At 34.6% G+C, this 27,364-nt stretch overlaps 1 protein-coding gene across 4 annotated transcripts in view; it reads left to right on the forward strand.

Moving 5' to 3' along the window:
* The window catches only part of plekha1b (pleckstrin homology domain containing, family A (phosphoinositide binding specific) member 1b), a 40,446-nt gene extending 18,476 nt beyond the window's left edge, over positions 1-21,970 (forward strand). The window contains exons 6-13 of one of the 4 annotated variants that reach the window (XM_059324163.1): positions 1,339-1,464; positions 2,650-2,787; positions 3,934-4,002; positions 6,287-6,351; positions 6,491-6,554; positions 8,077-8,166; positions 11,516-11,589; positions 20,885-21,296. In XM_059324163.1, the coding sequence (XP_059180146.1) occupies positions 1,339-1,464; positions 2,650-2,787; positions 3,934-4,002; positions 6,287-6,351; positions 6,491-6,554; positions 8,077-8,166; positions 11,516-11,589; positions 20,885-21,161 (903 nt within the window). In that variant the 3' untranslated portion in view covers positions 21,162-21,296. Of the gene's footprint in view, positions 1-1,338; positions 1,465-2,649; positions 2,788-3,933; positions 4,003-6,286; positions 6,352-6,490; positions 6,555-8,076; positions 8,167-11,515; positions 11,590-16,528; positions 16,891-20,884 lie in introns of those variants that run through there. The other 3 variants (XM_059324164.1, XM_059324162.1, XM_059324165.1) reach the window with 3 other exon arrangements.
* Positions 21,971-27,364: the final 5,394 nt, after the last annotated feature.

Here is a 27,364-nt window from a genome sequence, read left to right on the forward strand (position 1 = left end):
ACCGGCCAAAATGTCCTCACTTTGCAAAAATGTCCTCACTCTGTTGGTTAAAAACGTGTCCCGGTCCTCACTTTGTAGGAAGAACAAACACACACACACATACACACACACACACACACACACACACACACACACACACACACACATACACTGAGGGATCAATAGGTGACCCTGTTTCTCCTGTTATTGTAGGCCACTCTGTCTTCTGCCTCAGGCTGCAGCAGATGGAAAAAATGACCCATCAGGGAGATAAAGTTCAGTTCAGGCTTAACAGAGTGTTGTGGGGGGAAAAGTACGGTGGCCCAGAGAGTTCACAGCAACTGCAACTTTAGAAAACACGTGGAAATACACAAAACACAAGAAAACATCTTCATCAATTTGACAACACAAGAGCAGCATTTAGAAAACGTGCTGCAAAGACCACAACACAACAGAAGTGTTTCCAGAGGACACTTAAAAGTGATGCACACGTCTAGCCGGCGGATCGATAGCATGCTAGCGTTAGCGGGCGATCGTTAGCATGCTAACGTTAGCTGGCTAGCAGGACCAAGACCAACTCGGTGCCTTTGAGAGAGAGCAACTAAAACGTGTTTCAATTGTTTAATTGCAATGTGATTGATACGGGCTAGCAGGCTAATGCTATATATCACATTAAAAACATGAAACAATGTGATAATTCCACGTCATAACGTTATAATGTGAAATTATCATTATCTTGAAATAACATGATAATATCACAAGTGTGTCCAGACGTGTGCATTACTTTATAATCTATTTAAACAATTTTAAGGGTTTTTTTTCTGACATTTTTAGGGACACTGTGAGCAAAATTCATTACCGTAACACATTTTTAAATTAAAAAAACAACAAAAGGTTGTTTTTTTTTGTCTTTGACAAGCACTTAAATATGCTCAAGGGTAGCTGGTATAAACTTAATGTATTTTATTAAAATATATACATTTTAATGCAAACAATTCTATCATTACCGTAACATTTAACCATTTTTTCTCATCAATTTTCATTCAGATTTTGTTCTTTATACATTGTTAAAAACAATTATGTGTGATTATATTCTGTTAAATTATACATTTTTAAACAAATGTGTATTCATTTTTAAGAAGTTTATTAAATATTTATTGTATATGTATATATATTTATGGGGGAAACCATGACATTTTTATCTGGACACATTACAGTAATGAATTTGTGAATCAAAAATATGTTTAAAACAAATGAATTGTGCCTCATTATAGCTATATTGTTCATTCATATAAAAGTGAAAAATATTTAGTTTAATAAAGTATGTTGTTAACTGTTGTTAATCTGTTGTGTGTTTAGGTGCCGAAGCCCGATGAGGGCCACACCGCCCACACAGAGACTCCTCAGGAAGTACTGGGAGCCATGAAACAGGTCTCCTACAGGACTGAAATCATAGGAGGAGTCCCGATCAAAACCGCAACGCAGGTAACACACACACACACACACACACACACACACACACACACACACACACACACACACACACTGGCAGCTGTGAGCAGCTCAGCAGGTCTTGTCCTGTCAGTGTTGGTATGCAGCCACAAACTCAGGAGCCGACACGCAGCAACACAGACGAGTGGCGGCTGGTTTGACTTTTATGACTGAAAGACACAAACACTAAAAACACAGTTACATTTAACACATTTAGTGTCAACTCTTCCTACTAAATAATAGATTTTTCAGCCTCTGTAGCAGATAGAAATGAGATTCAAAAAGTATTTGAGAGCTTATAGCTGTTATATCTGAGCTCCCTCCGCTATAGTCGTCTTCACCATGATTTACAAGTTCTGGAAAAGTCCCATGATGCATTGCGACACTCCCACATGTATTCTGATGCATTTCATTGGCCAAGAGACCGAAAATAGATGGAAAAAACTACAAATACTACAAAACAATGTATCCGCTTTCCCGCCTGTAATGGTAGAAATGCGGTAATGCTTTCCCGCCTTAAATGGGTTAAGAGTCAGAGACTCTGAGACAAAAAATACAAATTTATGATAAAAAAATCTAAAAATTCATGAGAAAAATACAAATTTACGAGAGAAAAAAATCTCAAACTTCTTCACAATATTCTAATTTTCTGAGACACTGAGTTTTGTGTTTTCAATTTTCTCTAAGCCAGAATCATCAAAATTGCAACAACAAAACTAACAAAGGTATGAGAAAGAATTCAAATTTACAAGAAAAAAAAATCACAAATTTAAGAGAAAACAATACAAAATCATGATAAAAAATCACAAATTTATGAGAAAAAAATCACAAATTTACGAGAAAAAAATCGCAAATTATGTGAGAAAAAAAAATAAAAAATTTTAGAGAAAAAACTCATAAATTTACCAGAAAAAAATGTAAAATTAAGACAAAAAATACAAATTTATGATAAATTTATGATAATATTGAACTTTTTCATGATATTCTAATTTTCTGAGATGTACCTGTAATGTGATTATTAAAGCAGTATACTAATGCTGCTTGATGGATTTGTAAATTATTTGCATCCATGTGCGACACATAAAATGTTTTGTTTTGACTATTTATGAGTTTTATGAGCTCAACATCCCATAAACATGAAGGTGTGTGTGTGTGTGTGTGTGTGTGTGTGTGTTGTAGGAGCAGGGGGAGGGGCAGACCGAGGCGGAGCGTGGAGGCTTGAAGCGAGCTCAGAACCAGCTGCCCTACTTCCTGTCCAGAGGGGCGCAGGACCAGACCGTCATCAAGACCGGATACTGCGTCAAACAGGGCGCCGTGGTGAGTCACATGATGGACTATGAGAAAAGTATACACTGCAAAAAAGGTGTTTAGTCTAAAACCAGATCAAACAGTAAATCTGAGGGAAATGATCTTGCTGCATGGACAGATAATTTACCTTGACAAGATTTATTAAATTAAGATTATTAAATCTAGAAATAAGCATGTTGAACGCTTAAAAAATAAGAAATTAACTCTTACAACAAGATGAATTATGTAACACTTGTAAATCTAAAGATTTTTTTATCTTGGTAAGAAACAAATAATTATCAGGTCACTCTGCTCGGGCCAGTTCATCACTGCTTGAAGCTTTAATTGATGTCTTTTGTAAATTTTTTGTCGTTTTTGGTCATTTTGTGAACAAAAGAAGATGTAAAAAGACACAAAAAAGACCAAAAGACACAAAAAGACATAAAATGACCAAAAAAAGACATAAAAAGACAAGAAAAAAACATAAAAAGAAAAAAAAAACACAAAAAAGACACAAAAAGACAAAACAACACACAAAAAGACACACAAAAAAAGACAAAAGACCAAAAAAAGACACAAAAGACATAAAATGAACCCAAAAAAACACAAAAAAAAAGACAGAAAAAGTTTTTTTTTATCTTGGTAAGAAACAAGATGAATTAAAGCTGCCAGCAGCGATGAACTGGCCCGAGCAGAGTGACCTGATGATTATTTGTTTCTTACCAAGTTTTTTTTTTTTTTAATTGTCCTTTTTTTGTCTTTTTATGTCTTTTTTTGTGATTTTACATCTTTTTGAGTCTTTTTTTTGGTCATTTTATGTCTTTTCTGTGTTAAAACTCACTCTAAAACTCATTAAAACTAACTGAATTTGAAAACAAATATTGACAGCGAAATTAAAACTAAAACTAATGAAAAATCCTTAATCGCTTTTATATTATATCGCTTTTATAACCTTGTTACTTGCCTGAACGATGCAGCAGCTGCCCTTCGTTCTTTTCAGAAATGAAAATTCTATGGATCAATTTTAAACCACTACATGTACTGGTCTGACACAGATGTTTTATCCTCTTATTCTGCACCAAGACCACTCAAATCTAAAAAAAACACATCACAAGTTCCACAGAGGACAAAACTAATGGATAAACTGATGTTGACCGCTGTGTTTCTGCTCCTCAGATGAAGAACTGGAAGAGGAGATACTTCATGCTGGATGAAAACGCTGTCAGCTACTTCAAGTCTGACCTGGTGAGAAAACACGTCTGTTAGTTATTCCTTTAAAAAAAAAAAAAAAAACACACACACACATCCTTGTACTTCTATCTTTGTGAGGACCCTCATTGGAATACATCACTCTGTTAAAATAATCCCCAAAGTAATTTTTTGTCAAAAATGTTTTTTTTTTTTTTTTTGTCTAAATCATCTCCTCATTGCCACCTATGGTAAAATCACCTTCATCCTCAGTTGATCAGATCATGTGATTTTACCCCTTTAAGATAATGGTCTATGTCAAGTGTGTGACTTAAGCGGATTTATTAAAGTCAAAATAAAATGTGACTTTTTTTTTTTTTTGAACATGCCTTTGTGACTTAAGCAAGATATGATAACACTTTATTTTGAAGGTTTCTACATAAGAGTGACATGAGCGTGTCATAAACATGACATGGGATGTGTCATGAACATTAACGACACTTTGAAGTGACATTAATGCTCATGATACTTGTCATGTCATGTTTCTGACAGGCTTGTGTCACTCTTATGTAGACACCTTCAAAATAAAGTGTTACCATATCTTGCTTAAGTCACAAAGGCATGTTCAAAAAAATTGCCTAAGTCATTTGTTTCTCTTAAGTTACATAATTTACACACAGTGTTATTACTATGCTAATAGCCAACCTTTGTTGCATCCTTTTTCAGTGAAATGATCAATAAATTTCATATGTTACACTTTTGGTGAAGTTTTTTGTGTTTCCTGCAAAACTTGAAAAAATGAGTTAGATGTTTATTTTAACAGGGTGACGATATGTGAATTCCTGAGCACCTAACCTTCACTAACCATCACAACTAAATGCTCAACCTTAACCCAAAAATAACCCTAACTGTAACCTTTAACCCTTAAAACAAAGTCTGAAATCTCAAAAAAGCCTTTAAAGAAGTGAGGACCGGCCGAAATGTCCTCACTTTGCAAAAAATGTCCTTACTCTGTTGGTTAAAAACGTGATCCGGTCCTCACTATGTAGGAAGTACAAGAACACACACACACACACACACACACACACACACACACAGGGTGTGTCCATCAGACAGCCTGCGGTCGTCTCTTTTGCTAATCTGTCCACACGTGGATCATATGAGGAGGTATTTAGGACACATGCCGCTGCGTGTACAGACACACAACTAACTGAGGGCAAAAAGCCTCACTGCAACACACACACACACACACACACACACAGACACACACTTGGGATTTCTGCTGCTATCTGTGCATCCATATTCCTTAGAATTGACTTTATTGTTTGGGGGATTAAAACATTTCTAGAGTGTTACTCAGTGTGTGTGTGTGTGTGTTCTTGTCCTTCCTACATAGTGAGGACCAGAACACATTTTTTAACCAACAGAGTGAGGACATTTCGGCCGGTCCTCACTTCTTTAAAGGCTTTTTTTGAGAGCTCAGACTTTGTTTAAGGGTTAAAGGTTATATTAGGTTTATGTTAAAGAAACCAAAAATAAAAATGAGTTAAAAAAAAAAAAGATAATTAACTGAAACTGTATTGTATGGTTACTAACTAAAACTAAGGAAAATTAGAGTGAAAATGTCCTTCGTTTTCGTCTTTGTCAACTTTTTTCATTCATAATGAAGATGGATCAGACAAAGGAAATAAAGGCAAAATTTACTGTGACCTCTTTTAATCTCCCACCCAACAAATACCCCATTACAAAACACTACAACTATAAAAACTAAACTAAAACTAAAGCATTTAAATAAAAATAAATACTAAACTAAAACTAGCAAATCACTCTAAAAAAAAAAACTGAATTTGAAAACAAAAATTCACAAAACTAAAACTAATGAAAAATCCAAAACTATTATAACCTTGCAAGGGATTTCACTGTTACAATGAGGGTCCTCACAAAGATAGAAGTACAAGAATGTGTGTGTGTGTGTGTGTGTGTGTGTCAAGGTTATTATAGTTAACGAAAACTAACAAAATAACGAAAAGTAGAATTGAAAAAAAATTTTTAACTGAAATAAAAATAAAAATGAGAGTTTAAAAAAAAAAACATAACTAATTGAAACTGTATTTTGTGGTTATAAAACTAACTAAAACCAACTAAAATTATAGTGAAAATGTCCTTCGTTTTCAACTTTGTTAACTTTTTTCATACATCCAGTTCAAGTCGATCAAAATCATATCAGAAAAGAAAAACAAACACAGGAAAATCTTCACACAGAAGATTATGTGAGTCATGAAGATGTGAAGGAACCATAACTGTGCATGTTTATTTAATGTTTCCTCTCTTGTTCCTGCAGGAGAGAGAAGCACTGAAAGTCATCCCACTGAAGGAGATCCACAAAGTCCAGGAGTGTAAACAGAGGTCAGTCAGCAGCTGAATATATATAATATATGTATATATATATATATATATATATATATATATATATATATATATATATATACACATTAATGTTTATACATCACAGCTGATTGTTAATAACTGCTGCTTCGTTGTGCAGTGAGCCGATGATGAGGGACAACCTGTTTGAAATGGTCACCAGCTCCAGAACCTTCTACGTACAGGTAACACATACACTTCTGACATGCTGGAGATTTCTGTAAGAATTGAATTGTTTTGGCGTTTGGATGGTGATTAAAGACCCTGAGAGCTCACAGAGCTGCAACTAAAGAAAACACATGCAGAAACACAAAACACAAGCAAACTGAGAAAACATCTTCATCAATCTGACAACACAAGAACAGCATTTAGAAAACAAAGACCACAGCACAACAGAAGTGTTTCCAGAGGACACTTATAAGTGATGCACTCGTCTGGACCAAGGTCATAATGGTTTGGGATTTTTTAATTGTTTTGCTTTTAATTTTACATATTTTTTTTAGTCATTTTACATATTTTTGGGGGGATAATTTTCTATCTCTTTTGGGTAATGTACATCTTTTTTTTGTAATTTTACATATTTATTTTGGGATAATTTAAAAAAATGTAATTTTTATATATTTTTTAAGTAATTTTACATATTTTGAGGGGGATAATTTTCGATCTCTTTTGGCTAATTTTACATCTTTTTTTGGGTAATTTTACATATTTTTAGGGGATCATTTTACTTTTTTTTTTGGGATCATTTTACAATTATTATAATAATAATAATTTTTACATCTTTTTTGGTTAATTTTCCATCTGTTGAAAAACAATCAAACTAAATGAAACATTAACATGCTCTCTCTTGCTTGTTGTGAGCCTTTTTTGTAATTTTACATATTTTTTTTGTCTTTTTATATATTTTTGGGGGATAATTTTACATCTTTTTTTGGGATAATTTTACATCTTTTGGGGGGTAATTTTCCATCTGTTGAAAAACAATCAAACTAAATGATACATTAACATGCTCTCTCTTGCTTGTTGTCAGGCTTTTTTGTAATTTTACATATTTTTTGTCTTTTTACATATTTTTTGGGGATAATTTTAGATCTCTTTTGGGTAATTTTACATCTTTTTGGGGGGGATGATTTTACATCTTTATTTTGGGATAATTTTACATCTTTTGGGGGGTAATTTTTTTCCAAAATGGTCATTTTTACATTTTTTTTTGTGGTAATTTTACATATTTTCGGGGTTGATTTTACATTTTTGGGGGGGTAATTTTACATCTGTTGAAAAACAATCAAAGTAAATGATACATTAACATGCTCTCTCTTGCTTGTTGTCAGCCTTTTTTGTAATTTTACATGTCTTTTTACATATTTTTTGGGGATAATTTTAGATCTCTTTTGTTGGGTAATTTTACATAGTTTGGGGGGATAATTTTACATCTTTTTTTGGGGATAATTTTACATCTTTTTGGGGGGTCATTTTTTTCAGAAATGGTCATTTTTACACCTTTTTTTTGTAATTTTACATATTTTCGGGATCATTTTACATCTTTTTGGGGGGTCATTTTTTTCAGAAATGGTCATTTTTACACCTTTTTTTGGTAATTTTACATATTTTCGGGGTGATTTTACATATTTTTTTGGGGTAATTTTCCATCTGAAAAAAAATCAAACTAAATGAAAAATTAACATACTTTCTCTTGCTTGTTTTCAGGCTGACAGTCCAGAGGACATGCACAGCTGGATCAAGGCCATCTCAGGGGCCATCGTAGCTCAACGGGGCCCCGGACGCTCCGCTAACACTGTACGTATCTGTCACTCAAAGTCAGACAAGGAAAACACATGATTTTCTGTTTTACAGGCATTTTTAACTGTATTAACCAAGAGCAGAACCTTTAAATCAAAACAGGGAAACACATTTTTGTTCCAGTTAGAACATGAACCTTTAACATTATGATTTTCAGTAACTTTTAATTTATGTGCTTTTCAGTTTAACAGCAGAACATTTAGGTTTGTATAAGAACATATAAAAATTGGGAATAGCAACAGACAGACACATGCTGTAACAAAAATAATAAAAAGGTCATATTAAGATGCAAATACACAAAACACAAGCAAGTTAAGAGAACATCTTCCATACAGTCACTCCACATGAAAAAAAATATATATTTTTTATATATTTTTACATATTTTTTTAGTAATTTTACATATTTTTGGGGGGATAATTTTCGATCTCTTTTGGGTCATTTTACATTTTTTTTTTAATTTTACATCTTTATTTTGGGATAATTAAAAAAAAGTAATTTTTATATTTTTTTGTAATTTTACATATTTTTTTAGTCATTTTACATATTTTTGGGGGGGATAATTTTCGATCTCTTTTGGCTAATTTTACATCTTTTTTTGGGTAATTTTACATATTTTGGGGGGATCATTTTCGATCTCTTTTGGCTAATTTTACATCTTTTTTTGGGTAATTTTACATATTTTTAGGGGATCATTTTACATCTTTTGGGGGGTAAGAAGGAGCTGTTTATTAGTGGTTTCTGTCTGATCAGGTGCAGTGGCTCCACCATGTGGCGGGAGGATTTACTGCAGCAGACGGTTTATCAAGTTTTAATTCATGGATCAATAATCTTTAGATCATTTACATGCTCAGTTAGAGTCGGACTCCAGGATTATTGCAGATATAAATCAGACATTAGGGGATTAGAAAATGTTATGTTTTAAGATTTATTGTGTATTTAATGTATTTAATCAAGAGTTTCAAAACCTGATAAAATGTGTTTTCTTTTGCAAAGTTTTGTCTCAACACACCTTACACTTTGAGCGAGCATGTCTGTCATTTCTCTCTTTACACACACACACACACACACATTACCCATTTTCTCTATTCTTACTCTCCCTCAGTTTTTTCTCCCTGTTTGAAGAGTTTCCTCCTCCCCTCCTTTTTTCGGTTAATTTACATCTTTTTTCTGTAATTTTACATATTTTTTTGTAATTTTTACATGTTTTTTTGGGTACATTTTACATCTTTTTTGGGTAATTTTACATATTTGTTGGTAATTTTACATTTTTGTTGGTAATTTTACATCTTTTTTGGTAATTTTACATATTTGTTGGTAATTTTTAATCTTTTTTGGGTAATTTTACATATTTTTTTGGTAATTTTACATATTTTTTCCATAATTTTACATCTTTTTTTGGTAATTTTTACATGTTTTTTGGGTACATTTTAAATTTTTTTGGTGATTTTACATCTTTTTTGGTAATTTTACATATTTGTTGGTAATTTTACAAAAAAAAGTATATTCAATTCAATTTGAAATCAATTTTTAAATCCACATGCCAACCCCAAATACGTTTAACGTTTAAATAAGCTACCATAAAATAAAACGATTGACATTTATATGCTGTAACAATTTTAGATGGAAGTGTAACTCTGGCCAGAAAAAGGTGATCTGGATTTTGAACCAGTTTGTTGGTCTGTAATGCAGCTTTTCCTCCTCTCTCCTTAACTCCACTTGCTCTTTTTTGGTTTTGACATAAGTTGTGGATATATTATAGATAAGGGACGAGGAACTAAAGTGAGTCGAGTCAAGCAGAGCTGCAGTGGAAACACAGCAGTGGTGAGCAGATTCTAAAGAGTTGCGGCAATTTAAATAAATGGTAACTTGTTGTCCTTAAACAGCAGCTAGATCAAATAAATCACATCAAAATTACTTTATTTATCCCCGATACATTTTTATATATTTTTTTAAATTTTACATATTTTTTGGGATAATTTTCTATCTCTTTCGGGTAATTTTACATATTTTTTGGGGGGATAATTTTACATCTTTTGGGGTGTAATTTTAATTTTTTAAATGGTAATTTTTACATCTCTTTCTGGTCATTTTACATCTTTTTGGATAATTTTACAGTTTTTTGGGGTAATTTTACATATTTTTTTAGTCATTTTACATGTTTTTGTGGGATACTTTTAGATCTATTTTGGGTAATTTTACATCTTTTTTGTAATTTTACATATTTTTTGGGATAATTGTACATCTTTTGAGGGTAATTTAAAAAAATGGCAATTTTTACATCTTTTGAGGGTAATTTTCCATATTTTTGGGGTGATTTTGCATCTTTTTGGGGGGGCAATGTTACTTTTTTTGGGTAATTTCACATCTTTTTTGGGTAATTTTTACATCTTTTTTGGTAATTTTACATCTTTTTTGGGTCATTTTAAAAAATGGTAATTTTTTCATCATTGTTTGGTAATTTTACATATTTTGGGGGTAATTTTACATCTTTTTTGGGTAATTTTACAGCTTTTTTTCTATTAAATTCAATTTAAAATGACTTTATTTCTCCCCGAGGGTAACACCAGTGAGTCTGTTTACTCTGTTAGAATGAGACAGCCTGATGGCTGTAGGAGAGAATAATAATAATAATAATAATAATAATATCAATAATAATAATAATAGGAGCGAAGGATCTTTTGAATCTCTCCGTCCTGCAACAGAGAGAGAGGAGATGTCCACTGCTGGGTTTTTTGGTAATTTTACTTTTTTTTGGGATAATTTAAAAAAATGGTTAATTCTTTAAATTTTTTTGTAATTTTACATATTTTTGTGGTAATTTTACATATCTTTTTAGTCATTTTCCATATGTTTGGGGGATAATTTTAGATCTCTTTTGGGTAATTTTGCACCTTTTTTATAATTGTACATCTTTTTTTGGTAATTTTATATATTTTTGGGGTGATTTTACATCTTTTTTGGGGGGCAATTTTACATCTTTTTTGGGGGGCAATTGGACATATTTTTGGGGGGGCAATTTTACTTTTTTCTTGGTAATTTCACATCTTTTTTGATAATTTTAGAGAAGGATCTTTTGTATCTCTCTGTCCTGCAGCAGAGAGAGAGGAGCCGTCCGCTGCTGTTATTTTGGTCTAACTAATTCTCTCTTGTGGGCAGATTTACTCTCAATAAAATAATGTGAAATTCAGGATTCACCTCCTTCCTAATGAACATTTCAACACAGGAGTATTTACAGCACGTACTGTCACTTTAAGAGCAACCTTTCTTTAACTGCCCCTCCTCAGCGGCTCATGTTGGGGCAGTAAGGCCTCTGTGGCTGACTGTAACTGTGACTGTTGTTTTCAGATCCGTCAGGCCAGAAGGCTGTCCAGCCCTTGTATTCAGAGGTATTCTCCATTCTGCAGTGGTGAATGCAGCACGTATGTGACGTCATGCCCTCTACCTGTACCCCATTAAACCCCCAGACCCTTACTAAACATGTAACCTGCACACTACAGGAGCTTCCTGTGCAACTCATGCTTTTTTTATTTTTTATCCCTCTATAGCAGGGGTGGTCAACCTGTGGCTCCAGAACAGACCTGGGCATTGAGGCGGCCCGCGGGCCACATCCGGCCCGTTGGCTGTCCTTGAAATTAGACCCAGAAATTAGAAATTAATACAACCGCAGTGCTTTTATTTTGAAGGCGATTTACGTATACCCGAGTTACCTAGGTCAGTAGTTCTCAACCTTTTTGAGTCGCGACCCCCAATTTAACATGCATGTTGTCCGCGACTCACTGAACACAATCTCACACACACAGTTCAGATCACCCAAAAAACAAACAAAATGACCAAAAAAAGACACAAAATGGCTAAAAAGACACAAGATGACCAAAAAAAGGAAACAAAATGACCAAAAAAGACACAAAATTATCAAAAAGACACAAAATGACGCAGAAAAGAAACAAAATGACCAAAAAAAGACACAAAATGACAAAGAAAAGACACAAAATGACCAAAAAGGGAAACAAAATGACCAAAAAAGACACAAATTGACCACAAAATTATCAAAAAAGACACAAAATGACCAAGAAAAGACACAAAATGACCAAAAAAGACACAAGATGACCAAAAAAAGACACAAAATGACGCAGAAAAGAAACAAAATGACCAAAAAAAGACACAAAATGACGAAAAAGGGAAACAAAATGACCAAAAAAGACACAAATTCACCACAAAATTATCATAAAAGACACAAAATGACCAAGAAAAGACACAAAATGACCAAAAAAGACACAAGATGACCAAAAAAAGACACAAAATGACGCAGAAAAGAAACAAAATGACCAAAAAAGACACAAGATGACCAAAAAAAGACACAAAATGACGCAGAAAAGAAACAAAATGACCAAAAAAAGACAAAATGACTAAAAAAAGACACAAAATGACAAAGAAAAGACACAAAATGACCAAAAAAGACACAAAATGACAAAAAACCCCCCGAAATGACCAAAAAAAGACCTTAAGTGACCAAAAAGACTAAAACACATGAACACATGAACACTTTAACACAGTGGAGACAGAGCTGACTTCCAAAATGATTTGGCGACCCCCAGAAATCATCTCGCGACCCCGATTGGGGTCCCGACCCCAAGGTTGAGAATAGCTGACCTAGGTAACCGTGTGAATCCACCGTAAGAGCTAACAAACACTTTTACTATAGCTAAGACAACAAATATAGCCACTAATATATATAACAGAAGAAAATAAACTTTAACAAACCTTATTGTGTCCTGTCAGTCAGCCACTATAGAAACATTTTGATACTTTATATCAACTTTATATGAGTTGCGGCGCACTCGTTATTATTCACGTGTTTCATTTAACCGTTCCACCTGTTATTTCCTGTCACTACCTTTCAAAATAAAAGCACCCGTTTCACACTGGACGGCACCTTTTCAAAATAAAAGCATCGCAACATTGTATATTTTCTCGGTGTTTTACAAACATGAAAAACAATCTATATGAAACAAAAACACCAATAGGAACCTTGCTAAAGGTCATTTACAGTTGTGTTTAAAATAAATGGAAAAGTGATATAGTGATTGGAGTATTAACTACTTTTTCATGGTATATTTGATTTACTCCACATTAACAGTCTCATCATAACATTTATTCTTAAAAGTAATAATTTATTGTATTTTATAAAGCGATTGATATGATATATATATATATATATATACATAAAAAAAATGTTATTTGTATTCTTCAATTGTATTGCGTTTTTACAGCATATTAAAAAAAGTTTTGACATTTAAGTCAACTAAAATGTGCTTCATAGCTTACGAAACTCTCCGGCGCCTTAACCTTTAAGTTTTGCCAACTTTGAGTTTAATTTTGAGTTCCCCTTGATAGACTAGTTTTCAAAATCATGTTAATTAATGCTCAATATGACTATTAATAATGTTGGTAGGCGGTTTAATTTTCATTTTAGGCTCAATATAAAGTTTGCGGCTCCATTCTGCGATTTTCTCTCTTTTTTTTGGCCAACAGTGGCTCTTTAGTTAGTAAAGGTTGCCCCCCCCTGCTCTATAGTGTGCATCCATCCTAAAGCTACTAGCAGCTGTACAGTTTAATTTGCATCACCACTTGCTGCTAAAGCTGGGAACAAACCTTTAAAATCTGCAGTAACAGCAGGTTTGTACCTCAAAACGGGCTTAATGTCTATAAAACAGACATTTAAAAGAATGTGAGTGCTGCATGAAACCGTCCTGGTTGTTGACCTTTGACCCCAGTCCAGGTATTTTGACCCCAGCTTGTGGGCGGGGCTGCTTGCTCCACTCTAATGATGACATACATCATGGCTGCTGATTGTTGGCAGCGTCCTCTTCCTCCATCATAACCACCCAGACATCATCATCATCATCATCATCTTCTTATTTATCTGACATTTGATCGGTTCATTGACATCCCAGCTTCTAATCGTTAAACCCTGTTGTTGTTTTTGTGCTGATTTTATTGTTTTGTACGATGTATAAGCTGCAGTGGATGATGTTTCTCGTTTGGAGAATCGGACACGCTCTCCAGGAAACAGGAAACAAATGCAAACCAGGGGCCGGATGCACAAAAATGTTCTTAAGATAAAACTTAAGAAAAAAAAAAAGATGTTCCTAAGAATGTTCTTAAATGCTATTCGCCATTTTTTTCTTAAGAATTGTCGTATGTCTTAGGAACTTCTTAGTTTTCTCACTTAGGACGATTTTTACCTTAAGATCACTCGCGTGACAATAACATGATAACTTCCATCTAAAAGTAATAATAAGGACGTGGTTTCAGTAACTTTGCCTACTTAAATAATATGTTCATAGTGATTAATTAAGTAGCATCAAATACAACAACTGCCTCTGTTATTCACTAAGAGTATATTGTAGTGTAATCTAGGAATAAACCGACATGTCACACAGACTGAAAGGACATTTACATTATATGTCAACTTCCAAAATAAGGTTTATGTGATACATTCACAAAAAAACTACAACTTTAATTAACAAAACTTGTTAACACATTGTCTAGGGCTGAACTAAATATTAAAGAAATCAAATACATGTCATACAAATGTGTTCAAGTAAATAAATATCAAGACTATCAAGCTGTTTTTAGACTGCTGAGGGCTTTTCTTAAAGTTGAGAAGAAATTTAAGAAGAAATCTAAGAACTTTGTTTTCAAGAATCTCATTTGTTCTCAAGTTCTATCTTAAGAAAAAACTCAAGAAGAAAGTTAAGAAAACAACTCAAGAAAAGATAAGAATTTCTTCATGAATACCAAATCTTCTGAAAAATTGTCTTAAGAGCAAAGTTAAGAAAAAAGTGGCACTTAAGAGGCGTTTTTTTCTTAAGAATGCTTTGAGAATCCAGCCCCATGACAAGAAAACACTTATTTAAACCACATAAAAAAAGGCCCATCGTTTATGTGTACGATATATTTACATTATTTCTGTGGATCATATATTCAAACAAGCTTATCAAAAGTTGCCAAAAAACCTAAAACGTCTTTTTGAAGATACTGACCAATGAAGTTTAACATTGCATGACTCAGAACATCAGTAGATTACACCAATGGGCCAGTCAGCACAAAACATGCAGAATATATCCCAAAACATCCCCTAAAGGTTTTATTAAAGTCGACCACTAGAGTGCGGTACAGATGCAAAAACAAACCAGAAGTTATCATGACAAATCTCACAAGATGTAATTAATAACAACTAGTGCAGTGCCCATAGGAAGCATGTATTCATATAGTGGGAGATTAAGTAGATTTTTCAGTTCTGGCCGAATGAGGTTGTGTGTGAAAGTGGGATGTACAATGAGGTGTAATACTGTTAATGCGTAGTGTTAATATACAAAGTGTATATTGGGTAATACATGGATGTACACTGAGATATAAAGAGACACAGAAATAGTTATTTTAAGAAAAAGAAACTTAATCATTCAACATGGTTAGACATATATACAGACACAGATATAGGAGGGAAGAAGCTTACATGCAGCACAAACAGATGGATGTGAATAACAATTTTAATTGTGTTGTCAATTTTTGTTTTCAAGTTCATTCATTTCAAGTTCTTTAAATTAGTTTTTATTTTTTGGAAAATGCTTAGTTTTAGTTTAGTTTTTATTAGTTGTAGTTGTTTTGTAATGGGGTATTTGTTGGGTGCCAGATTCAATAAAGTCACAATAAATGTTTCCTTTATTTTCTTTGTCTGATCCATCTCAGCCCCAATAAGTTTATTAAGTCATAAAACCAGATAGATGAAATAGATTTCATATCAACCAAAAAGGTTTACAGATGAAAAAAGTTGACAAAGACGAAAACGAAGGACATTTTCACTATAATTTTAGTTAGTTTTAGTTAGTTTAGTAACCACAAAATACAGTTTGAGTTAGTTGGGTTTTTTTTTTTTTTTAAACTCATTTTTATTTTTATTTCAGTTAAGCAAAATGTTTTTTCAATTCTAGTTTTCGTTATTTCGTAGATAGATTTTTTTATTTATTTTTGATACTTTTCCACACATTATATTTACAACAGATTAGAAACCATCCATCCATCCATCCTGAGTCAAACTATCATTTAATTTCCATTCTCATAACACAATCAAACATCTCTGAACTTTTCTTTTTCTGTCTGTCTTCTCTCTTTTCCCACACATCTTATTAACATTTGCAGCGTTCCTGACTCGCAGCAGAACTCCAACAAACCAAACGCATCATGAGATATTTCTTTCTTTCTTTCTTTCTTTTCCCACTAACCCTCTGTGTCTCTCTGTTTCCTGTGTGTGTGTGTGTGTGTGTGTGTGTGTGTGTGTGTGTGTCTGCTTTTCAGAGAGTGAGGTGTGACAGTGACGTACTAACCTTCCCCAAATAAGCCCCGCCTCCTGCCTCCTTCCTGCCCCTCCCACCGCTCCTCATGGCTCCTGCTCCTCCTCCTGGCAGCTGCAGCATCTCGTCTGTACGTGTTGCTTGTAACTGCATGAAACGCTGTGTTACTGTCATAATAATCATAATTCACAGCTTTTCTTTGGGATGGATTATTGTTTGAACCTTGTATCTCAGCAGTTAATCTGCCAGGTAAAATGTTATAATAAATAACTGGATTAATGGGACATTCAGGTACATCTCAGAAAAGTAGAATATTGTGAAAAAGTTCAATATTTTTTTTGTCACTCATTTCAGAAAGTGAAACTTGTATATTGTATAGATTTATTAAACATGGAGTGAAATATTTCAAGGATATTTTTCTTGTAATTTTGATGATTCTGGCTTAGAGATAATGAAAACACTAAACTCAGTCTCAGGAAATTAGAATGTTGTGAAAAAGGAGGATAGGAGGAGGAGATGAGGAGGAGGAGGAAATGGAGAAGGAGAGAGGAGGAGGAGGGAGAGGAGTAGATGAGCAGAGGAGGAAGAGGAGGTGGAGGAGATGAGAAGGAGAGGGAGAAGAGGTGGAGGAGGGAGAGGAGATGAGGAGGAGGAGGAAGAGGAGGAGTAAAGGGGGAAGGAGAGAGGAAGAAGAGGAGATGAGGAGTAGGAGGAGGAGGAAGTGGAGGGTGAGGAGTAGGAGGAGAGGAAGAGGAGATGAGAGGAAGAGGAGGAGAGGAGGAGGAGGTGGAGGAGAGGAGGTGGAAAGGAGATGAAGAGGAAAGGAGATGAGGAGGAGAAGGAGAGAAGATGAGGAGGAGAATCATCAAAATTACAAGAAAAACAGGCTTGAAATATTTCACTCTACGTGTAATGAATCTATATAATATACGAGTTTCACTTTCTGAAATAACTGACAAAAGATATTTAACTTTTTCACAATATTCTATTTTTTTGATGTACCTGTATATATGTTGTCGCTCTGGCTACTAATTTTACTTTAAATGTTTGCTGAACTTAAGTTTAACCCATAAAACCTGCATGTTGTTGTTTTTTTTTTCTTCCTTTTTATATCAAAAGTGAGTCTCAGTCAAATCACACGTCAAAATATCTGAGATAAATCTCTCTTGATCACCAGCAAATCTAACTTTGTAACGTGAGTGTTATCAAGTCTGAGCAGTAGTAAAAGAGCTGTCAATCATGATGCCACAGCCCTGTTTTATAGAATCAAATAACAAATTAAAACCAAAGTGATCAGAAAAATGAACCCTTGAACAAACATCAGCATGAAAAGAACAACAAAATGACAGAAACCATCAATGGGAAACACTAATTTGACCTCTACTTTATTTTTTTTAATTTTTGGTTCATGTCCCATCCACTAACACCCAATAGAATATAATAAATCTTTATTATCCACCATGGTGGAAATTTGCCTTCGGCTCACTGTAAAGATACAGAATTTCACTTCAGCAGTTGAGAATGCAGTTAAAACATAGAATAAGAAAAGAAAAAGACAATTAACCCATTTAATCCCCAATTTTTCCCAAACATGAAAATATCCAAATCATGTGTCATTAGTACTCCTTTGAAATAATCATAAATAAAGTTTTTTTTTTTTTTTTTTTTTATTTTTTTATTATTTGATATATATAGACTACATTAACATATTTCTCCTATGCAGTCATAAAACTATTATATTTCCCTTTCCAGTTATTAACAATTATAGAGTTCTGTTCCTGGTAGTCTCCAACATTGTAACTAGAATAACATTCTAGTGTGACTTTGGCCTTCATTATCAAATATACAACTATACCAATATGAATACTCAAGATAATTTTCTTGTTATCTCTGGAAAACAAATTAAATTAACTTATCACAAGAAAACGGAGGGAAAAAAATATATGAATGCAGGCCGTTTACAGCTTCCGTAGAAATTAGCTCTTAAAACAAGACAACTTCTACTAATACTTCTACATTTCTAAGTTTTTTTATCTTGGTAAGAAACAAATAATTCATATTTATAAAAGCTCTTTGGTCCGATCATCTCCAGCTTTTCCTTCTTGACCAACTGGCCGACTCTTGTGTTGCTGTTAGTCTAGTCGCTTCTTGATCTTTTTCTGTTTTGTGCTGCATCGCTCAGACTGCTGCTGAACTTCCTTTATCCACCGCTGCTGCAGAGGAACATCTGCACTTCATTCATCATCCACAGAACAGTGCTGCATGTCGACATTTAACCCTCTGGAGTCTCCAAATCACGCCAACATTATCAAATCACATGACTTCTTCATGACGTCATGGCGTAAAAACCAAGCAGTGTGTTTCCATCAACTTCCCTCTAAAGTTCTGGCTTTAAACTCCATGAGGACAGTTTTAGTTTGATGATGATAGGCCACACTACAGGTGCATCTCAATAAATTAGAATATCATAGAAAAGTTTCTTCATGAGTCAGTGACAAATATGGTTTGGCAAGATTTCAAATGGTGTAACCACAAATTAATTTTAAATATATATATTTCGAAACTTTTTCCACCTAAAGTGTATTTTGGTGGGCTTATACATTTAATTACTTCATTTAAAAAAACATATTTCTGAGTATTTCTACATTTAAACATTTTGTCAATATTGAGCAGAACATGTTCTTAAAACAACCATTTTTTTTCTAATGTTTTGACAAATTATGTAAAATTTGTTATATACCATAATGTTGCAATGTAAACGTGGATTGTATTGTATTGTATCTCATTTTAGTCCACTTTTGTTTTCCTTTATATAGATATAGATATCAGATTTTTATGGGGGAAAATACTGGTTACACCAACTGACAATGGATTAGATCACGTCATTGACCCATATGTCAGTAATTAGATTCAAAAAGGGGAAATAACACATTATATAGACCCATTACACACAGAATGAAACATTTCATATCTTCATTTATTTAATTTCTTCTCATTATAATGATTATGACTTACATTTAATGAAGACCTAAAATTAATTAAGTGTGTATGTCCATCTATATGACTCAATACTTGGTTGGAGCTGTTTGACTTAGACTACTGGAAATGGACTTTTCCATCATATTCTAATTTATTGAGATGCACCTGTATAAGTAGACGACTCAGTCAAATATTATAAATAGGTCTAGTTATTTTTAGTGGTTTTAATGCAGAAATGTCCCAATTTAAATAAGTTTGCTGGTGACCAAGGTGACTAAAAAGTTCCATATTTTGACCAACAGATGGATGAGAGAAGACAGTTTTTCTCCTTTTACCTTTTTCTTTTCTCGCACTGCGAGAAACTCCTCATCAAGGTTATATAGTTTGGGATTTTTCACTAGTTTTAATTTCGTTGTCAATTTTTGTTTGTCAAATTCAGTTAGTTTTAATGAGTTTTTAGAGAGAGTTTGCTAGTTTTAATTAGTTTTTATTCTTTGGAAAATACTTAGTTTTAGTTTAGTTTTTATTAGTTTTAGTGATAGTTTTAGTTTTTTTGTAATGGGGTATTTGTTGGGTGCCAGATTAAAAAAAGTCACAATAAGTGTTTCCTTTATTTCCTTTGTCTGATCCATCTCAGCCCCAATAAGTTTATTAAGTCATAAAACCAGATAGGTGAAATAGATTTCATATCAACCAAAAAGGTTTACGTATGAAAAAAGTTGACAAAGAGGAAAACGAAGGACATTTTCACTATAATTTTTTTTAGTTAGTTTTGTAACCACAAAATACAGTTTCAGTTAGTTATTGCTTTTTAACGTTTTTATTTTTATTTCAGTTAATGAAAATGTTTTTTCAATTCTAGTTTTCGTTATTTCATTAGTTTTCGTTAACTATAACCTTGGTCAATTATTTCATGATAATGATATTTTCATGTTACAACATGATAGCGCTAGCCCGCTAGCATTAGCCTGCTAGCGTTAGCCCGCTAGCCCGTATCAATCACTTTGCAGTTAAACAAATCAAATAAATGAATGATACACATTTTAGTTGGTCTCTCTCAACGGTTAAATTTAGATAATGAAAATGTTTTTTCAATTCTAGTTTTTGTTATCTCGTTAGTTTTTTTTACATAATTTAAGTTAGTTTTGTAACCATAAAATACAGTTTCAGTTATTGTTTTAAAAAAAACTCATTGTTATTTTTATTTCAGTTAATGAACATTTTTTTTTTAATTCTAGTTTGTGTTATTATGTTAGTTTTCTTTAACTATAATAACCTTGCTCCTCATCCCTCCATCATCCCTCCCAGTCGTCTCTGTGCTCCTCCCATCCTCCTCCTCCTCCGTCTCTCACCTCCTCTCTCTGCTCCGTCTCCTCCACAGGAACGCAGTGACCTCTCCTCTTCCTCCCCATCATCCTGCTCCACCTTCTACTACCCCCTCGACCCGGACCCGCACCGCCCCCCGTCCCCCGTCTCCTCCTCCGGCGGCCCCCCTGCGGGCCCTCAGCTTCACCCTGGACACGCACCGCCACCGCCACCAGGACAACTTCCTGGGCCTCCTGCCGTGGAGGCTGGGCGGCGTCCAGACGGTGATGCTGCCCCTCCCTACGGCGCGCTCCCGCCTCTCGCTGCAGGAGACGGTGCAGTCTTCCAAGTGACGGAGGAGGAGGAGGAGGATGCGTCGCCATGGAAACGGCGCAGCGAAATCACCCGGCTGGGGTTTGTCGGTGGCAGCGGTGGCGGTGGCGGGGACGAGCTAAACAGTCGCACAACTGAGAATTCTGACCTCCACATCACCCTGATTTGATGATGATGATGATGATGATGATGGCGAGGAGTGACATTTTCTAAAGGCAACACACACACACACACACACACACACACATTTTTTCACACACTCCATGTGCTTCTAAAACTACCTGACCGGCCAAATGATCCTTGGACAGAAACCTCTTGGGACCATTGTTTGTCTGTGTGTGCACATGTGGAGTAGGACCTGCTGGTTTTCCTTCACTTTTGTCTTCCTGGATATTATTTACAAAGTGTTGCAGATGGCAAACAAAATGTCATGCACAGAAAAAAATCTTAGATATTGTACAGTGACGTTTTTTTCCCTAGTTAAACGGCTGCACTGCAAGAAGGTGTGTCTAAAAAACAAGATAAAAACACTAAATTTGAGGGAAATGATCTTGCTGCATGGACAGATAATTTACCTTGACAAGATTTCTTAAATTTAGATTGTTTAATCTCGTCTAGTTGTTTAACCCTTTGATGCTCAACATGTTGACCCCCCTTCTAATGCACAACACGGGTCCTGCATTCATTCCCCATGTATATTCCAATTATTCTTTAAATATCTTGTTTTTGATAACAACAGATCATTATTTCCGTTTTGCTTCTCATACTTTATGAAGAAAAAAAGGTTTTTGTATTTTTACATAGCTAACAACTTGGTTAAGTAGCTTGCTATGCTAACTACTTAGCTAAATACTTAGCCAAGAAGTTAGCTAAGTAGTTATCTTAGCAAGCTACTTTGCCAAGAAGTTAGCTAAGTAGTTAGCTTAGCAAGCTACTAAGCTAAATACTTAGCCAAGAAGTTAGCTAAGTAGTTAGCTTAGCAAGCTACTTAGCTAAATACTTAGCCAAGAAGTTAGCTAAGTAGTTAGCTTAGCAAGCTACTTAGCCAAGAAGTTAGCTAAGTAGTTAGCTTAGCAAGCTACTTGAAAACTGGATATGGATAATTTTTGATCCATGGTGTGCATTAGAAGAGTAGTGGCACAAAAAAAGATTTATTAAAAAAATGAATAAAGGAAAACTTATTTTATGCGTTCAACGTGTTTATTTCTAGATTTAACAATCTTAATTCAAGAAATCTTGTCAAGTGAAATTATTTGTCCATGCAGCAAGATCATTTCCCTCAGATTTAGTGTTTTTATCTGTTTTTAGACTAAACACCTTTTTGCAGTGTAGTTTCAAGATTAATGTAAGAAGCCAAAGTTTGGAGGGTTTTTTTACAGGCTGTGTCTGTTTCCTGTCTGTGTGGACTCTGACTCTGAGAGACTGACTAATCCAGCTTCTCAGTTGTTGTTTTTTTAGACAATCCCACTCGGTGTTATGAACTCTTTAATCCTGGTGAACTTTTACTGTCTCTTCTCTCTCATCTCCAGTAGAAACGGTCGTCCTGTCAAACAGATGTTTTAGAGCTAAAGTCCATATTCACTGAGGTTGTATTTATTTTTTAATAACGACGTCTGCACAGTTTCTATCTTCTAGACCAAGAATTTTACTGCTGTTGTCAGATAAAGTCCTTTTATCGCTCAAATATTTATAGAACTAAGAGGGAAGAAACTTGTTCAAGACAAAATGCTTTATTTAAAGTAATTAATGGATTAAAAGTAAATATATTATAGGTTTTTTTTACCTAAGGACCTGGTCAAAACGAACACAGGTTAATGTCAGTTGTACTTGCTGAAAGTAAATTTGTGTGGAGCTTCTGCGTAGAATAAACTCCCAAAGAAAAAATCATATTAGTTACCCATCCAGTTTATTATAAATTATTATTTATAGTCCTGGGGTCCTTCTTGACCCCAAATAATTTTCATCATACCATTAAATAGGTTAACTCCCTTAGAATTGCTTGAAAATTTCAACTTTCTTCATACATTTTTTTGTGTTTTATATATTTTTATAGCACCCATGGTCCCCACGGGTCAAAAATGAACAATGTTTTCAAAATATAAGTTTCACTAAAAGTTGACATAACTCCCCGGGACCTATGTTCCCAGAGAAAAAAGGTCCTATGTTCCCTGTTTTTCCCAAAAAGGGTCCTATGTTCCCCTGTAGCAATACATACCGGGGAGCATAGGACCCTTTTTCTGAAAAAGGGTCCTATGTTCCCCACTGTTCCCAAACCCTAAACCTAACTGCGTTAGGTTTAGGGTTTAGGGTTAGGTTTAGGGTTTAGGTTTAGGGTTAGGGTTTAGGGATAGGTTTAGTGTTAGGGTTTTGGGTTAGGTTTAGGGTTAGGGTTGGGGTTGGGGTTTATGGTTAGGGTTAGGTTTAGGTTTAGGTTATGATTAAAACGCAGCACTCTTAGAGAGTGCTACGGGAGGCACGTAATGTGGGGATTTTCTTTAATAAAAGCTGATAAAAGGAGTTTCTGTTCTCCATAAAAATGGTTAAAAGAATAGTTTTAAAAGCTGGGGGCCGGAGATTAGGGCGGAGGTTGAGGGAGCGATTAAATTCCTCTGTCAATTAAAAATCAATTTAAAATTCAATTATAAAAGTGAAGTTTATTACGGGCCGCTCCGATTATTTACCCGGAGGAGATTAAAAGGTATAAAATGTATAAAGATGGAGTAAAATCACAACCAAAGAACCATGTAAAAAAAAAAATATAGATATATAAAAGAATAATTAAATCAATCAATAAATGAATAGATAAATAAATGAATCAGATAGGTATAAAAAGTATAAAAGGTTAAAGTAGATTTTTTATAAATATATATAAAGATAATAAAATAAATATATAAATAATTTAAAACGTAGTTCCAGAATAAGTGCTAATGGATTTAAAATATAAATAAATGTGTGAGCGATCGGGGACTGTATAAAATATGCAAAATAAATATAAGTGCTTTAAAAAGGTGAGTGGAGAAGGTAAGTGCTATAAAATCAATGTTAAAATCCATGCAATAAGATTTAGGGTTAGGTTTAGGTTTAGGGTTTAGGTTTAGGTTTAGGGTTTAGGTTTAGTTTTAGGGTTAGGGTTTAGGGTTAGGTTGAGGGTTAGGGTTAGGGTTGGGTTTAGGTTTAGGGTTTGGTTTAGGGTTGAGGGTTTAGGGTTTGGTTTAGGTTTAGGGTTAGGTTTAGGTTTAGGGTTTGTTTTAGGGTTTAGGGTTTGCTCGAGACCTGCAGGTTTGCCACCCCTGACCTAATCTTTCCTTGTCTAGTCCTATTTGGCAGTAATGGTGGAAAAAGTAACAGATTGGGGAACGTAGGACTTATAGAAGATTGTAAATCTTTCAACTGAAGCAGAAATCTGAAATTTACCAAAGCCATGACTGAATAACAAACATGCTTACAGTAAAACATTTCAAATGTTTCTGGACGACATTAATAAAAGACTCACTGCTTTATGGGCTGAAATATGTGCCAACGGAGGTGCTGAAGCTGAAGAGGCGCTCTGTGTATCTTCGTCGCAGAAAATTGAATTTTGCGAACTGAATTTAAATTGTGAGAACTGAATGTTCAGTTCCAAACTAATAAATTCAATTTCAAATTACAATTCGGATCCCGTTTTTCAATGCAATGATTCAAATTGAACAATACAATTCAAATTATGGGATTCAAATTCAGTTTTTTAATGCAATTATTCAAGTTAAGCAATTCAAATTCAGTTTCTGGTGCCGCATATTTCAGCCCGTACTGCTTTCCTTACCTCGCCTTCTTCGCTGTTCCTTTGTTACTCCATCACATGCTGATGTATTTGTGTTAATGTTTCACTTTAAACATGTGGGGAGACATGAAACCAAACTCATATGTTGATTTGTTGATGTGTAAATGTTGTTTTTTGGACTTTTGGGAGCTGCAAGTAAACGAAAAACTTGTTTTGAGCCTTTAGTTTGGTGATGGAGACGGATGTGGGTGTTTTTTCTGTTCTGATGTGCTGATTTTTGTTTTGATGATTTTATTATTCACAGTGATGAGATGCTTTTGAGGAAAATATCTACATGTATATGTTGTTTACTGAGTTTTATAAACATGTGTGCATGTCTGCATGCACACACACACACACACACACACAACCCACTGCAGTTGTTCCCTGTTAAACAGAAGCTGGGTAAAGTGCCTGCATTGTTCTTTCTAAAGAGTTAATTTAAAAAAAAGTGACAAACTGTTTCGACCCTTTTTAGTATGTACTTGATTCTAAGACCATGTGCTCTGTTTATTAAAATACATTTGAACATGATTTAATCTGCATTCAGCTGTCTTTATTCCTATTGAAGAAGTAAATTATGGAAAAAAACTCACAAATATACGACTCTGCAGATGATTCAGAACGCGGCTGCATGTCTGGTCTTCAACCAGCCCAGGAGAGCACATGTCACTCTGCTCCTCCTGCATCAGATTCAAAGCCTTGTCTCTTGACTACAAAATAGCAATGGGCACAGCTCCTTCTTATCTAAACTCCTTTGGTCAGATTCACAAACACTCCTGTCCACTGCGCTCCTCGAGTGAAAGACGTCTGGCTCCTCCACCACTAAACTGCCCTACAAAGCAAAAAGGCAGTAACTACGCAGAGTGCAGAACTGAGAAAAATGACTTTAAATTTATCCTGTAATCCAGCCGTTTAGTTACTGTACAAACGACTACCATTTTTCTGACACACATTTGAGGTAAGATAATAATAATAATAATAATAATAATAATAATACATTTTATTTGGAGGCGCCTTTCTTGGCACTCAAGGACACCGTACAAAAAAGATAGAAAAGATTCAGCAATAAAATACACAGAATTAATAACAATTCAATACAAAAGATAGATTGGACAGGGTAATTGTGATCAGAGGGAATAAGCAGTTTTAAACAGATGTGTTTTGAGTTGTGATTTGAAATGAGGGAGTGAGTCAATGTTCCTGAGTTGGGGTGGTAGTGAGTTCCAGAGGCGGGGAGCAGAGCGGCTGAATGCTGATGTTTTGTCACATAACAAAGGATGCCTTGAAAGTCATGAAAATTATAATAACTCATTTTTGACCAAAAATGCAGTTACTGCCTTTTTGCTTTGTAGGGCAGTAAAGGCCTCTACGTCTCAAACCAGACTCTTCTCCTCTGTAGAGCCTCTATAGGTGGTGGAACCAACTTCCAAACTCCATCTGATCAATCTTTAAGAAGAGACTGAACTCTTTACTGAACACCGTCACTCTTCATCTACGCTGACGACTACAACTAGTATCTCACTGACCGCTCAGAGACCTAAAAGCACTTAATGGACTCAAACTGAACCCACGGCTCTTACTCTTGCTATGTTTCTTGACTTCATTCTTGCTTGAGTTGTATTAACTCTCATTTATTCGTCGCTTTGGATAAAAGCGTCTGCTAAATGACATTGTAGTATTCTATACAGTTTCAGGTCTTGCAAAAATACTCAGTAATGTGGGTGTGTGCTGTGGGGATGAAGTCATGTTGTAGACCAGCTCCAGGTTCCCTCGCCCCAAAGCCAATCCTAGTTTATGCTCAAAACAAACTCAAAGGCAAACAAAAGTGTAAGATACTAACATGTTTTATTGGCGTAGATGAGATTGCCAGAATTTAAAAAACGAACATTATTTTTAGAATGTATTAATCATGTAAGCTGCTTTGCTATTTTAAAAAAAACACATAGTTTAAGAAGGACTGTAAATACATTTACTCTGCTTACTGCATGCAAAGAATGAAGTGCTGTGTGGAAAACTATAACTATACGTGATAAATATCACGTTAACTGATGTTTTTTCATGTTATAACGTGATAGTTTCACCTAATTACGTGATACTGAGCCTTTTTTTATTTTATTGTTACTGTGGCAGGATTTGTTTCCCTAATATCTGCTTTTATATAATAAATAGTGTTAAATAACTTATTTTTCAGCTCAAATGAGCCTATTTGAGGTGGTTGTGGGTGGATATCCTCCAGGGAGGAGCAGCTCTGTGTGTGTCCACTAGGGGTCACTGTTCACAAATGTTGTATTTCACCTAGTTTCACACAGTTTGTTTTCCTGATTAATGGCAGCAGGAAGTCTCCATTCTTCACGCCGTTCCTCATCGGGCGGAGGCCCTCCAAATAAACTCTTCTGAGGTTGTTGGTTATGAGGTCATGGT

The sequence above is a fragment of the Centropristis striata genome, chromosome 21 (genome assembly GCF_030273125.1).
Source record: "Centropristis striata isolate RG_2023a ecotype Rhode Island chromosome 21, C.striata_1.0, whole genome shotgun sequence".
NCBI lineage: Eukaryota > Metazoa > Chordata > Actinopteri > Perciformes > Serranidae > Centropristis > Centropristis striata.